Source organism: Muscardinus avellanarius, assembly GCF_963383645.1.
Source record: "Muscardinus avellanarius genome assembly, chromosome: 12".
In the NCBI taxonomy this organism is placed as follows: Eukaryota; Metazoa; Chordata; class Mammalia; order Rodentia; family Gliridae; genus Muscardinus; species Muscardinus avellanarius.
In genome coordinates, this window is record NC_137798.1 from 69,371,886 (window position 1) to 69,384,516 (window position 12,631).

The following is a 12,631-nucleotide window of genomic DNA, read 5'->3' on the forward strand; positions in this document are numbered from 1 at the left end:
CAGGAGGATTGTGGTTCTCAGCTTCAGTTATTTAGTGAGGCCCTCTGCAACTTAGTGAGACCTTGTTTCAAAATAAAGAAAATAATAGGGCTGGAAGTGTAGCTCGGAGGTAGAATGGTCCCATCCCCAGTACCACAAAAGAAAATTAATTAGTTGATTAATTAAAAATAAAGTAAAATAAGGCTTGGGGTATAGCTCAGAGTAAGAATGTCCCTCGTTCAAACCCTAGTACCTCTAGATAAATAAAAAGTAAGTAAGTGGAGAAATGTGTGCATACTAGTGTATCTCTGTAAGGACACATAATTCAGGAGATCTCCTGAAAGGGTCAGAGTAGATGCACTGATGCACTGTATAGTCGAAGACTCGCTTTTTTTTTTTTTTTTTTTTTTTTTTTTTGTGGTACTGAAGGCCTGAGTGACATCCCCAGCCCTATTTTTTTTTTTTTTTTTTTTTTTTTTGGTGGTACTGGGGATGGAATCAAGAGCCTCCTACCTCTGGGTTACACTCCCAAACCTATTTTATATTTTTTATTTGGAAGCAGGGGCTCTTAAGCCAGCTAAGGTTGGCTTCGAACCTGTGTGATCCTCCTGTCTCAGCCTCTCAAGCGCAAGAATTACAAGCGTGTGCCACCATGCCCGGCTTTATTCTTTATTTTGAAACAGGGTCTCACTGAGTTGGCAAGGACCTCATTAAGTGGCTGAGGCTGTCCATGAACCGTGATCCTCCTGTCTCAGCCTCCCAAATGCTGAGATTACAAGCGTGCACCACCACCCCTGGCTCAAAGACTCACCTTTATGTTTTATACGAGTCCCATTTCTATCACAGCATTGGTGCCATTTAAAGTTGTGAGGAAGAGCTGGGTGTGGTGGCACATGCCTATGATCCCGTTTCTTGGGAAGCTGGAAAGTGAGGATCATAGGTTCAAGGCCAACCTCCACAACTTATGAGACTTTCTCTCAAAACAATAAAATTAAAAGGGCCGCAGGTGTAGCCTGGAGGTAGAATATTCCTGCACTCAATCTCTAATCCCTCTCAAAACAAAACAAAGTCCTCAGAAAATATGGTCACAGCACTAGCCTTAGCTCTGTCTACTATTTTTCAGCAGATGTTTGTTGAGCTGTTACCAAGTGCTAGGACTGACTGCTGCCTATAGGATTTTTTCCCCCCTATAATTCTTGTTTCTCTTGTTCTGTATCTTCCGCTCTCATTTCCCTTTCCCTTTTCCCTGGTCTTTCTACACTGCATCTTCGGAAGATGTTGCATTTCTTCTGGTGCCGGTGCTCAACCCTGCAGATGGGAGTGGAGCAGTATCTTAAAGTCTTTGGTTTCATTATGCATAATCCCTTGGGTTCGTGTCAGTGTTGTCAGGTTCGCAGTCCAGAGAAATGATGGCAGTGTTTAGGGAGGCGGATGGCGATGCGGTTGTGAGTGCAGCGCCCACCTCCCCGCCTCCGCACCCCACACAGATAGGGAGCTGCGGCGCCCGCCTCGTGAGGGTGGTTGTGAAGTTAGACAGTCATGTACGATGCTTTGTGCCGGGCGTGGAGGCGCACGCTTGTAATCCCAGTGCTTGGGAGACTGAGACAGGAAGATCGCAGGTCTGTGGCCAGCCACAGCTACTTAGTGAGACCTTTCATGACTTAGTGAGACCCTGCTTCAAAATAAAAAATTAAATAGGGGTGGGGTTGTAACTCAGAGGTAGAATGGCCCTGAGCTCAATCCCCAGCTCCACACACACACAGACAACACTTTGTACCTGGCATGTTGCGAGCTCTCATTAACACGTCAGTCCTTGTTCCAAAGCAGCTAAAGGCCCTGTTTGTAGAGTCCTTGTTTATGAATGTGTGCTGAGTGTGTGTGCACATGGTACTGGGGATCGAGCCCAGGGACATTTTACCTCCAGCTACACCCAGCACTTAAAAAAAAAAAAAAAAAAAAAAAGGCAGAGTCTTACTAAATTTCTATGACTGGCCCTGAACCCGATATCTACCCGTCTTGCCCCCCCCCCAAGTACTGGGAGCACAGGTGTGTTACTCTTCTTTGCCTGGCTATTTCTGATATATTTTTGAAGTAGCCTATGAAACTTCATCTAGAACAGAATTCAGTTTATAAAGAAGGAAAGGAGAGTCTGGCCAGACACAGAGACTTAAACATCATCTAAAAGGTATAAGCTTTCTTGTATTACCAAAACTATGGGAAACTAAATCCTCAGCACTCGTAGGAATAGTGAACACAATTGGAGGAAGAGGGTTAAATGGAAATATGTAAGCCAGATTATAAACAAATCCTACTATGATAATGCAAGCTGTTATCTGTTGTTGATGGATAAGTGGACCCTCACTGATGCAAACATTTTCTTTAGAGAAAAAATCATACTTCAATGACAGTCCAGATGGAACCTGGGATGGTGGCACATACCTATAGTCCCAGTACTTGGGAAGCTAAGATAGGAGGATCACAGGTTCAGTGGCAACCTCAGTAACTTAGACCTTGTTTCAGAATAAAACAGGAGCCAAGCATGGTGGTGTGCATTTGTAATCCCAGTATTTGGGGGGCTGACATAGGAGGATCGCAGGTTCAAGGCCAGCCTCAGCAATCTAGTGAGGCCCTCCACAACCTAGTGAGACCCTGTTACAAAGTAAAATAATAAAATAGGTTTGGAGGTATAGCTCAGAGGTGGGATGCCCCTAAGTTCTATCCCCAGTACCACCAAAAATCAATCAATAAAAATAAAATATGGCTGAGAGTGTAACTCAAAGATAGAATGTCTCTGGGTTCAACTTCCAGTTCAAAACAAAAGTTTAAGCTACACGTGGTGGCACACACGTGTATTCACAGCACTTGGGCGGCTAAGACAGGAGGATCTCGGTTTGTGGACAGCCTCAGCTACTTAGAGAGGCCCTCTGCAACTTAGTGCGAGCTTGTTTCAAAATAAAGCATACAAAGCAGGGCTGGGGATGTAGCTCAGAGGTAGAATGCCTCTGGGTTCCATCCCCAGTACTGCAAAAGAAAGCAAAGAAAATGTTATGGACACTTAAGAGAGATAGCATTTATGTGCTGCCAAGTAAAGCAGATTGCAGCAGAATTACTGTGGGGTTTGTGTTGCCTTCCTACAACCCTCAGTGCCACAAACAGACCAAGCCACCAGAGAGCAAGAGCCAAGGCTCATTTAATGGGTGCCAGGGAAAAGGGTTGAAGGGCTTACGCTCAGGTCTCTGAAATGTAAGACTCACTAACAAGGAGTTGTAGACCATTTGTCATAGCTACAGTCTGGCCTGTGGGTGGATAGGGACGAGGATGGAAGAAATGGTATGATTAATTGTACAGATAAATATGTAAAGTGTTTTATTGGCATGCTGTATCTGGTGATATTAACAAGATAAGCTGTAAGTAGGATGAGTTCCCATCAAGTTGGAGAGAGATATTTATAGCCCATTTCCTATTACATAATGCAAAGCTACTAATGGAGTAGTATACAGTTACATGGGTAACAGCTTTACCAGTCTTAACTGTCACTTAAGTGTATTGAAAAGCTGGGCGTGGTGGCGCACGCTTGTAATCCCAGCATTCAGGAGGCTGAGACTGGAGGATCATGGTTCTCAGACAGCCTCAGATACTTAGTGAGGCCCTCCGCAACTTAGTGAGACTCTGTTTCAAAAAAAAGAATAAAAAATAGGGCAGGGGTTTTGCTCGGAGGTCAAATGCTCCTGGGTTCCATCCCCACACCCACCAAAAAAAAAAAAAAAGTGTATTGAGGGATGACAGGCTTCTTTCATGCATCAGATACTGGTATATTGTTACTGGGGATGGAACCCAGTGGCCTTCTACCTCCAGAATATACCCCCAGGCCCATTTTTATATTTGGAAACAGGGTCTCACTAAGCTGCTGAGGCTGTCTGAGAACCGTGATCTTCCTGTCTCAGCCTCCCAAGAAAAGCAAAGCAAATAGAGGCCGGGAGTGGTGGCGCATGCTTGTAATCTCAGTATTCAGGAGGCAGAGACCAGAGGATCGCGGTTCGAGGACAGCCTCATCTATTTAGCAAGGCCCTTCGCAACTCAGTGAGACCGTGTTTCAAAAATAAAAAGACTAAAAAAATAGGGCTGGGGGTGTAGCTTGGAGGTACAACGCCCCTGGATTCCATCCCTAGTACTATAAGAAGAGAAAGAAAGAAAGAAAGAAAGAGAATAGAAGAAAGCCTATAAATCACTAAAGTGGCCTTTATTGTTTCAACCTGTGTCTTCATTTCCCAGAGCTTTCTGATATCTGTTCAACCCAGTCCTCATCTAGATAAGCTCACCTTTCTTTCCTTTTTTCTTCTTCTTCTTTTTTTTTTTTTTTTTTTTGTGGGGGGACTAAACTTCTATGAACCCTAGATCTGCTGTATTTGCAAAACCTGAAAGTTTAAATATGATTTATAGCATCTCAGTTGTGAGATGGCACAGATTTCTTTTGCCTTTTTTAAAGTTCAAAACTGAGCCAAGCATGGTGGTGCACACCTGTAATCTCACTTAGGAGGCTGAGGCAGGAGGATTGTAGGTTCGAGGCTGGCATCAACAATTTAATGAGACCCTCTGCAAATTAGTGAGACCCTGTTTCAAACTAATAAATAAAACAGGGGCCAGGCGTGGTGACCCATGCTTGTAATTACAGCATTTGGGAGGCTGAGACAGGATCTCTTCGTCAGTGAGACCCTGTTTCAAAATAAAAAATTGGACTGGGGGTGTAGTTCAGAGGTAGGAGGCCCCTGAGTTCCATCCCTGGTACTGCAAAAAGTAAAAGGTGGGGGCTGGGGAATATAGCATTGGAGTTAGAACACTCCTGAGTTCCATCCCCACTACCTAAATAAATAAATGCCATTTTTTCAGACTTGTGTTTCTTGGATAAACAATGCTAATTGTGTGTGTGTGTGTGTGTGTGTGTGTGTGTGTGTGTGTGTGTGTGTTACTGAGTATGGAACCCAGGGGCATTCTACCTCTGAGTTACACCCCCAGCCCTATTTTTTATTCTAATTTTGAAACAAGGTCTTATTAAGTTGTGGATGGCCTCCCTAAGTAGCTGAGGCCGGCTGCAAACCTGTGATCCTCCTGTTTCAGCCTCCCAAGTACTGGGATTACAAATGTGCGTCACCACACCTGGCTCCAAGCCCTATTTCTTATCCTTTATTTTGAAACAGGGTCTCGCTAAGTTGCAGAGAGCCTCAGTAAGTAGCTGAAGCTGGCTGCAAACCTATGATCCTTCTGTCTCAGCCTACCAAGTACTAGAATTACAAGCATGCACCATCATGCCCGGCTCTAAAGTTTTAATCAGCACAGAACTAGATAACTAGGTATTTAGTGTTTTACAGCTCTTTTATGTATTTATTTATTCATTTATTGTAGTGGTGTTGGAGATTGAACCTAGAGGGGCATTCTACTTCTGAGTTCCACCCCCAGTACTTCTTGTTTGAAACAGGGTCGCACTAAGTTGCTGAGTCTGGTCTCGACCTGCAGCCCTCCTTGTCGACCCTCACCCCCAAGAACTGGGGTGACAGACCTGCGCCGCCACACACACCTGGCCTAACTGCAAATTTAAGATCTTCAATTCAGTTTTGTTTTCGTGTGCCAGGAGTTCATTCCTTAAGTCTTGGTGGAATAAGTGTAGAGACTCTTAGAAAGGTAGGATGTATTCCTGGAAAAACATCCCAAACTGGATATCTGAGATTAAAGACCTCCGCAAAGATCTGATCCTACCAAAGAAAGGAGGGGGTGCAGCGGGTTTTTCAGTGGCTCCTGTGCTGGGTGGGGCCAGGGAGGAGGCGGGGGCTGAAATCCAGCGCCGGCGCCCAGCCGTGCCTCCTAAGCAAGGCACCCTCAGCTGGCCTCGCCACACCTCACTTCGGGTGTAAGTGCATGCTTTACCTGCACAAGTGAATACCTGTGCCACTTTTCACCAGGCTAGCATCTTGTTTGGATAAAGACTCAGCAAGGGCGAGGAGAAATAGAAGCTAGCCCATCAGGCAGGAGGGGGACGGTCCTGTGTCCTTTGCTGGCCGAGACTGGCTTGGTGAGGAATGCCGGCCTCCCTTCCCCACTCCCGCCGAATCCAGAGGGACGAGGTGACACGGGCACCTGGGAATGTTCGGGGCGGGGTGAGAGGTCATTTCCAAGCTACGTCGGTGTGTTTTTGGAAATGCATGCAAGGTATAAAAGATGGGGGGGGGGGCTGGGTTCCGTCCCTTCTCACCCTGCGCGCGTCGTTTGCACCTCCCTCCACCGGGAGACGAAGGTCTGAGAGCCAGTCCGACTGAGGACAACCTCCTTAACCCGAAGCCATTCCCGGGAAAGTTCGGATTCTCCCTGTAGCTACTCAGATGTGTACATTTCTCCCCAGTTTCTCTGCGCACAGTTTCGAATCCTGCTTGGAACATTTGATATCTACCTTGTCTTTAAATATTCGGGGCGGGAGAACGTATAATAGTGCCTATCATTTTAAACCGGATTTTGCTACTTTGCGACTCCGAAAACGCGAGCTCTTCCTCGCCGCCCTCGGCTCGGGCGGTGGTCCCGCCCCCGGCCCAGCTCCGAGCCGCGGCAGGTGGGTCCCGGCCGCGAGCCCCGCCCCCTGCGCCGCGCATTGGCGCCGCGGGCTGTCGCTCTCAGCTCTGGGGAGGGGGCGCCGCGGGCTGCGGTCCCTCTGCAGTGGGCTCTCGGCCCCGCAAGCCGTGCTGCGGCTCCGTGTGGGTGCCGAGCGGCGCCAGCGCCCCGACCCGGCGGCAGGGACCCCGCGCCCGGTAAGTGCTGCGCCGGGGCCCGCGGGCCGGGGCCGGGCACTGTGGTGCGCAGACCCCTGGACCGCAGAGGGTGGTTTGTCCGGAGGCTTCTCCAGCCCGGTGCCCCTCGTCAGGTCTGCTCACCTCCCGCTTCGCTTCGTCTCGCAGCTGTCCAAGAAGCATGGGCTGCCTGCAGCTTTTTACCTTCTCTACGGTTTTTTCTTTTTCTTCTTTTTTTTTTTTAATGTGATTTGGGGTTGCTGGCCATTATCATTTTGCAGATGGCTAGAGCCTGGGCTATTTGTTCCACGCCCTGGCGTTTTCCTTTCTGACACTTTGTCCTGCGCGCTCTGTATCCTGCCGGGAGAGATTCCTTCCTTCAGGAGGAAGCTTCTCGGGTCTGGTGCTGGGAGAGTCCTCGCTCTCCCCCGGTAGTGGCTGCTCTTGGCTGCTCTTGGGGAGAGGGGAGCAGGGGAGGTGGTGCTTTCTGTGGCGTTAGGCGTGAGATTCTGTCAAGAAACAACGGCCTTTGGGGTTTCCTGAGGCAATAAAGCTGCTGCTGCGGGTTAAAGTTTAAACGTCCACAGACTGCAACCCCCTCTCCCCATTTCAGTTAAGCTTCTGTTTGGGTATTTGCTCTATTTCTACAGCATGATATATATATTCAAGTAATTGTCTTTGGGCAATTCAAGCTAGTTTCTAGTGATACATTCTTAAACATGATCTGATTTCATCCTCTGGAATGAACAAGGATGAGAAGACCATTAAAATCGCTGAGGTTCCGGTGCTGGATGAAGCACTCTGTGTGAGAGACAGTGTATAAATGTTCAAATTTTAGTTCCATCATTGTTCTAGAACACATCTTTCTGTTAGATGCATGAATAATGCAATACCCAACCTAGAAAATGTATTTCCTTCCATCATGAGCTGATTTTCAGGGTTCCAGCTTCTTCTGCAGCTCATAGAATTAAGGGTTACCCGAATGAAACTTCAGTGGAGGATTTACATAAGGACAGTATGGGGAAAGAATTCCTTTGCATATTTTAGGACAGAAACTAAAATTCACAGGATTTTTTTGTTAGGTAATCATCTCATGTCTCCATTCTTTCTTGCTGCACACTATTCTATGGAATAAGTTTTAAATATGCCTTCATACTTATAATTTGCCAATTGCATAGATTGTCAATTTATACTTGGCTTTTAAATTACTTCCAGTACCATGTAATAAATAGACAGACTTAAAAAAAAAACACACACACACACCTTTAAAATTGCAAGGACTCAGCCAGGCGTGGTGGCACTCACTTGTAATCCCAGTACTTGGGAGGCTGACAGGAGGATTGCAGGTTTGTGACCAGCCTCAGCAATTAGTGAGGCTTCTGAAACTTAGTGAGACCTTGTTTCAAAACAACATATATTTCAAAATAATATATGTGTGTATATTGAAAAATAAGGCTAGGGGTGTAGCTCTGAGGTAAGAATGCCCCTAGGTTGAATTCCCAGTGCCAAAAAAGAATAAAAAAGCAAGGACTCAGTCTTATCTTGGTTTGGTTATAAGTTGATGGGCTGCATTATGGTTAAATGGCCATTAGACAATTTTTTTGACTAGTGGACCTATGGCAGATTGGCATCTCCAAAGAATTAAAGTCCAGTTTCAGAGCATAGACTTCAGAAACAGGCAGTCTTGAGTCGAATCTGAGCTCTGTTACCTACTACCTTTATCATCTCAGGCAAGCTGCTTCATCTGTGGATGGAGATCCCACCACCTACTCACTGTGTAATATATGGCACAGGTTAGAGATATATGTAGAGGCATTCAGCATGGCGTAAAATACAACATTTGCTCAATAAATGTCAGCTATTACCATTAACTCTGACTGACCTCCAGCTATGTGCACATCATAGTGGAGAAAAGTATGAACAGCAAATACTTAAGTGAAAATGCCAAGGTTATACAACTAAAGAGAATGACAGCAATGTTAAATTTTCCCAAGAGTATGTATGAAAAGTAGCACCTCCTTGATGGAACATACATTTTTAGAACAGAAACCTTATGGTACAATGGAAAGCACTTGAGAGAATCAAAATCTCTCTTCTAACTATGGCTGTGACCTTATCTGGTAATATGGCTTTCCACAACCCAGTGGCCCCCTCTGGAGCTCAACTGTGTCATCCTGCTGGACTTGAATGTCCTCAAATAATCTCTAAAGTCCTCTGTAGCTCCAGAATTCTTTATTGCTTGTGAAAAAAATTACATTTGCTTGTTTGTCATCCTACCCTTAATTATTTTTGTTTGTTTGCTAAATTTGCAATCTAGGGTCATTAATAATTCAAAAGATGGTACAACTAAAGACGGTAATATCAGGCATGCAGAATGATCCAAAATGAAGTTTTAACAAAAAGAACAGAATATTGTCACATTGAAACCTTTTTGTGGCTGGGCGTGGTGGCGCACGCTTGTAATCCCAGCATTCGAGAGGCTGAGACCGGAGGATTGCGGTTCACAGCCTCGGGTACTTAGTGAGGCCCTCCGCAACTCAGTGAGACCCTGTTTACAAATAAAGAATTAAAAAATGGGCAGGGGGTGTAGCTCGGAGGTCAAATGCCTCTGGGTTCCATCCCCAGACTAGAAAAAAAAAAAGAAAGAAAGAAAGAAAGAAAGAAAGAAAGAAAGAAAGAAAGAAAGAAAAAAATAAACCTTTGTGTGGGGGGGGGCGGTGGGGGGTACTAGGGATGTGCCTCCAGCTAACATTGAAATATTTTTGATAAGGCAAAAACAAACCTGATTTCTGTTTAGTAAGAATACGTTCCTGGTTGAGTCTACATTCAACTGAAATAAAATGCCATTCTCTTTTCTCTCGTCAGGTTGATCTTTAAATAAAGCAAAACTTTATGCAGTAAAGAGCTTTCATGAAGAAATTAAAGAGAAAAAGTTACAAGCAATAGAGAAAGTAGGCATTTCTATACTAGAGAAATCACCTAAAACAAAGACAAAGGGCATGAATACACCTGGAAGCAGTTTTACTCAGTATGCTATTTTTGCCCACCTTTCTGTCATAAAAGGCTGCAGAAGGAAGACATTTTCTAGAGAATGAAGGAGTGCAGTGTAAAAATGGAGGCCACAGTTTCTGAAATTCAGGTAGAAAAGAAGGATGAGAAGAGATCAGCAGAAGTCAGTCCTCAGGACAAGAAGCAGGAGGAAAAACTCTCCAGGCTTTGCTTCAAGAGAAGAAAGAAAGCAGCCAAGACACCAAAGCCCAAAGCTGGCACCAAGGCTGCGGACATGGCCAGGAAGCGTTCCTCAGAAGCAGGAGCTCCTGATCAGCTGCAGCGCCCAGGGGGCACCTGGGCCTCAATCAAACGTCTAGTAACACGGAAGAAAAAGTCAGATTCTTCAAAGCAGCAAAAGTCACTTGAGGCTGAAGTACAGCCTGAAACTGAAGATGCTGAGGATGCTGATCATTCTAAGAAAAAGGTAAAATCTAGACTGAAGATTCCCTGCATCAAATTCTCAAGAAGGGCACAAAAGAGTAATCATTCCAAAGTTATAGAAGACTCAGACTGCAGCATCAAAGTCCAGGGAGAGGCACAAGGCTTGAATATACAAACTCAGACCCAGCTGAATGACCAGACCACCAAAGCTAAGTCAACCCAGGACCTGAGTAAAGGCGTCGTGCAGAGAGATGGTGGTGAGGTCTGTGAGGCAAATGTGAGCAACAGCAGAACATCTGGAGAGAACGTGATTTCAGTAGAACTTGAATTAGATAGTGGGCATTCTGCTATACAAACAGGAACTCTCATTCTTGAAAAAGAAATTGAGATGACTGAGGAAAATCGAAGTGTCCAACCCCAGCAAGTAAGCCCGCTGGCTTCAGTACCTTTAGGTTCAGAAACAGACAGTCAGCGACCAGTGGATTTTGCTGTTCCTCCAGTGGATTCTGACATTCCTCCAACAGGGTCTGACATTCCTCCAGTGGCTCCTGACATTCCTCCAGTGGCTCCTGACATTCCTCCAGTGGCTTCTGACATTCCTCCAGTGGTTTCTGTCCCTCCTCCAGTGGCTTCTGATATTTCTCCAAAGCCTCCCGTCATTTCTTCAGTGGTTCCTGCCATTCCTCCACTGACTCCTGACATTCCTCCAGTGGCTTCTGACATTCCTCCAGTGGTTTCTGTCCCTCCTCCAGTGGCTTCTGATATTTCTCCAAAGCCTCCCATCATTTCTTCAGTGGTTCCTGCCATTCCTCCACTGACTCCTGACATTCCTCCAGTGGTTTCTGACATCCCTCCTCCAGTGGCTTCTGATATTCCTCCAAAGCCTCCTATCATTTCTCCAGTGGCTCCTGACATTCCTCCAGTGGTTTCTGACATTCCTCCAGTGGCTTCTGATATTCCGCCAAAGCCCCCCATCATTTCTCCAGTGGCTTCTGACATTCCTCCACTGGCTCCTGACATTCCTTCAGTGGTTTCTGTCCCTCCTCCAGTGGCTTCTGATATTTCTCCAAAGCCTCCCGTCATTCCTCCAGTGGCTCCTGACATTCCTCCAGTGGCTTCTGACATTCCTCCAGTGGCTTCTGATATTCCTCCAGTGGTTTCTGACATTCCTCCAGTGGCTTCTGATATTTCTCCAAAGCCTCCTGTCATTCCTCCAGTGGCTCCTGACATTCCTCCAGTGGCTTCTGATATTCCTCCAAAGCCTCCCATCATTTCTCCAGTGGCTCCCGTCATTTCTCCAGTGGCTCCTGACATTCCTCCAGTGGCTCCTGATATTTCTCCAATGGTTTCTGATGTTCCTCCATCACCTACAACCCCAGATCAACAAATTGCAGAAGAATCCAGCAACAATATCCTAGAAAGTAGACCAAATGGAAAAGACTACGAAAGTAGAGAGATTGTAGCTGAAGAGGATAAGTCAAAAGATACTGAATTGAGCCAGGAAACAGATTTGAAAGAAAATGAGATAAATGCAGAGAAACCCAAGTTAGAAGAAATCAAAAGAATGGAGCCAATTGCTATTATTATCACAGACACTGAAATCAGTGAATTTGATGTTAAGAAATCTAAAAATGTCCCCAAGCAATTCTTAATTTCAATTGAAAATGAGCAAGTAGGGGTTTTTGCTAATGATAGTGGTTTTGAGGGTGGAACTTCAGAACAATATGAAACACTCTTAATAGAAACAGCCTCTTCTCTTGTCAAGAATGCTATCCAGTTGTCTATAGAACAGCTGGTTAATGAAATGGCCTCTGATGATAATAAAATAAACACTCCTCTCCAGTGACTTAATTTCCAGATCAAAGGAGGGGGAAAAGCTTAAAATGAGTTATTTACACATTTATGGCATTTCTTATTGTGTAACAAATGAGGGGCTTAGCATCTGTGGAATTTAAAGATAAAATTCTAGCTCAGAAGTGCTAACGACTAAGTAAATCAAGTTCACAAAACTCTCCCACTGGAATGCAGTCACTTCTGGCTTGGAGAAAGTCAGCACAGATTACAGTGCAGAGTGACACAGAGGGAAGCTGCTAAACGGCAGAGATTGCAGTGTCTGGGGGAAGGAAGGTGTGTGTGTTGAGCACTGAGGTGATGGTTGCCATAGCTCTTTACTATTCTCCAGTGTCACAAAGTCTGATTTCCTTTTGATAGGTCAATGCTGTGTATAGATTAACATTACATTCAGCTTTCAAAAGCTTTTTTTTACACTCTATTTTTACATTGTTTAAATTGGTGAATAATGTGAGCTATTTTTGTGCATATGTGACTTATAGTTGTTATATTCTTCAGCAGTAGTCTTACCTCAAAAAATATATTGCATTTTCCTGATTTCAGCAGAGGGTATATAGATAGAATATACATACCAGAATTCAACATGAGTAGTTTTCTAG

General features: G+C 45.1%; 1 protein-coding gene across 1 annotated transcript; it reads left to right on the top strand.

Moving 5' to 3' along the window:
* Nucleotides 1–9,840: 9,840 nt before the first annotated feature.
* Nucleotides 9,841–12,027, top strand: AKAP5 (A-kinase anchoring protein 5; the record flags this gene model as incomplete). Its single annotated transcript, XM_080707304.1, has 2 exons — nucleotides 9,841–10,648; nucleotides 11,504–12,027. The coding sequence occupies 2 exons, from the start codon at nucleotides 9,841–9,843 to the stop codon at nucleotides 12,025–12,027; spliced, it is 1,332 nt and encodes a 443-aa protein (XP_080563430.1).
* Between the last annotated feature and the right edge of the window lie 604 nt (nucleotides 12,028–12,631).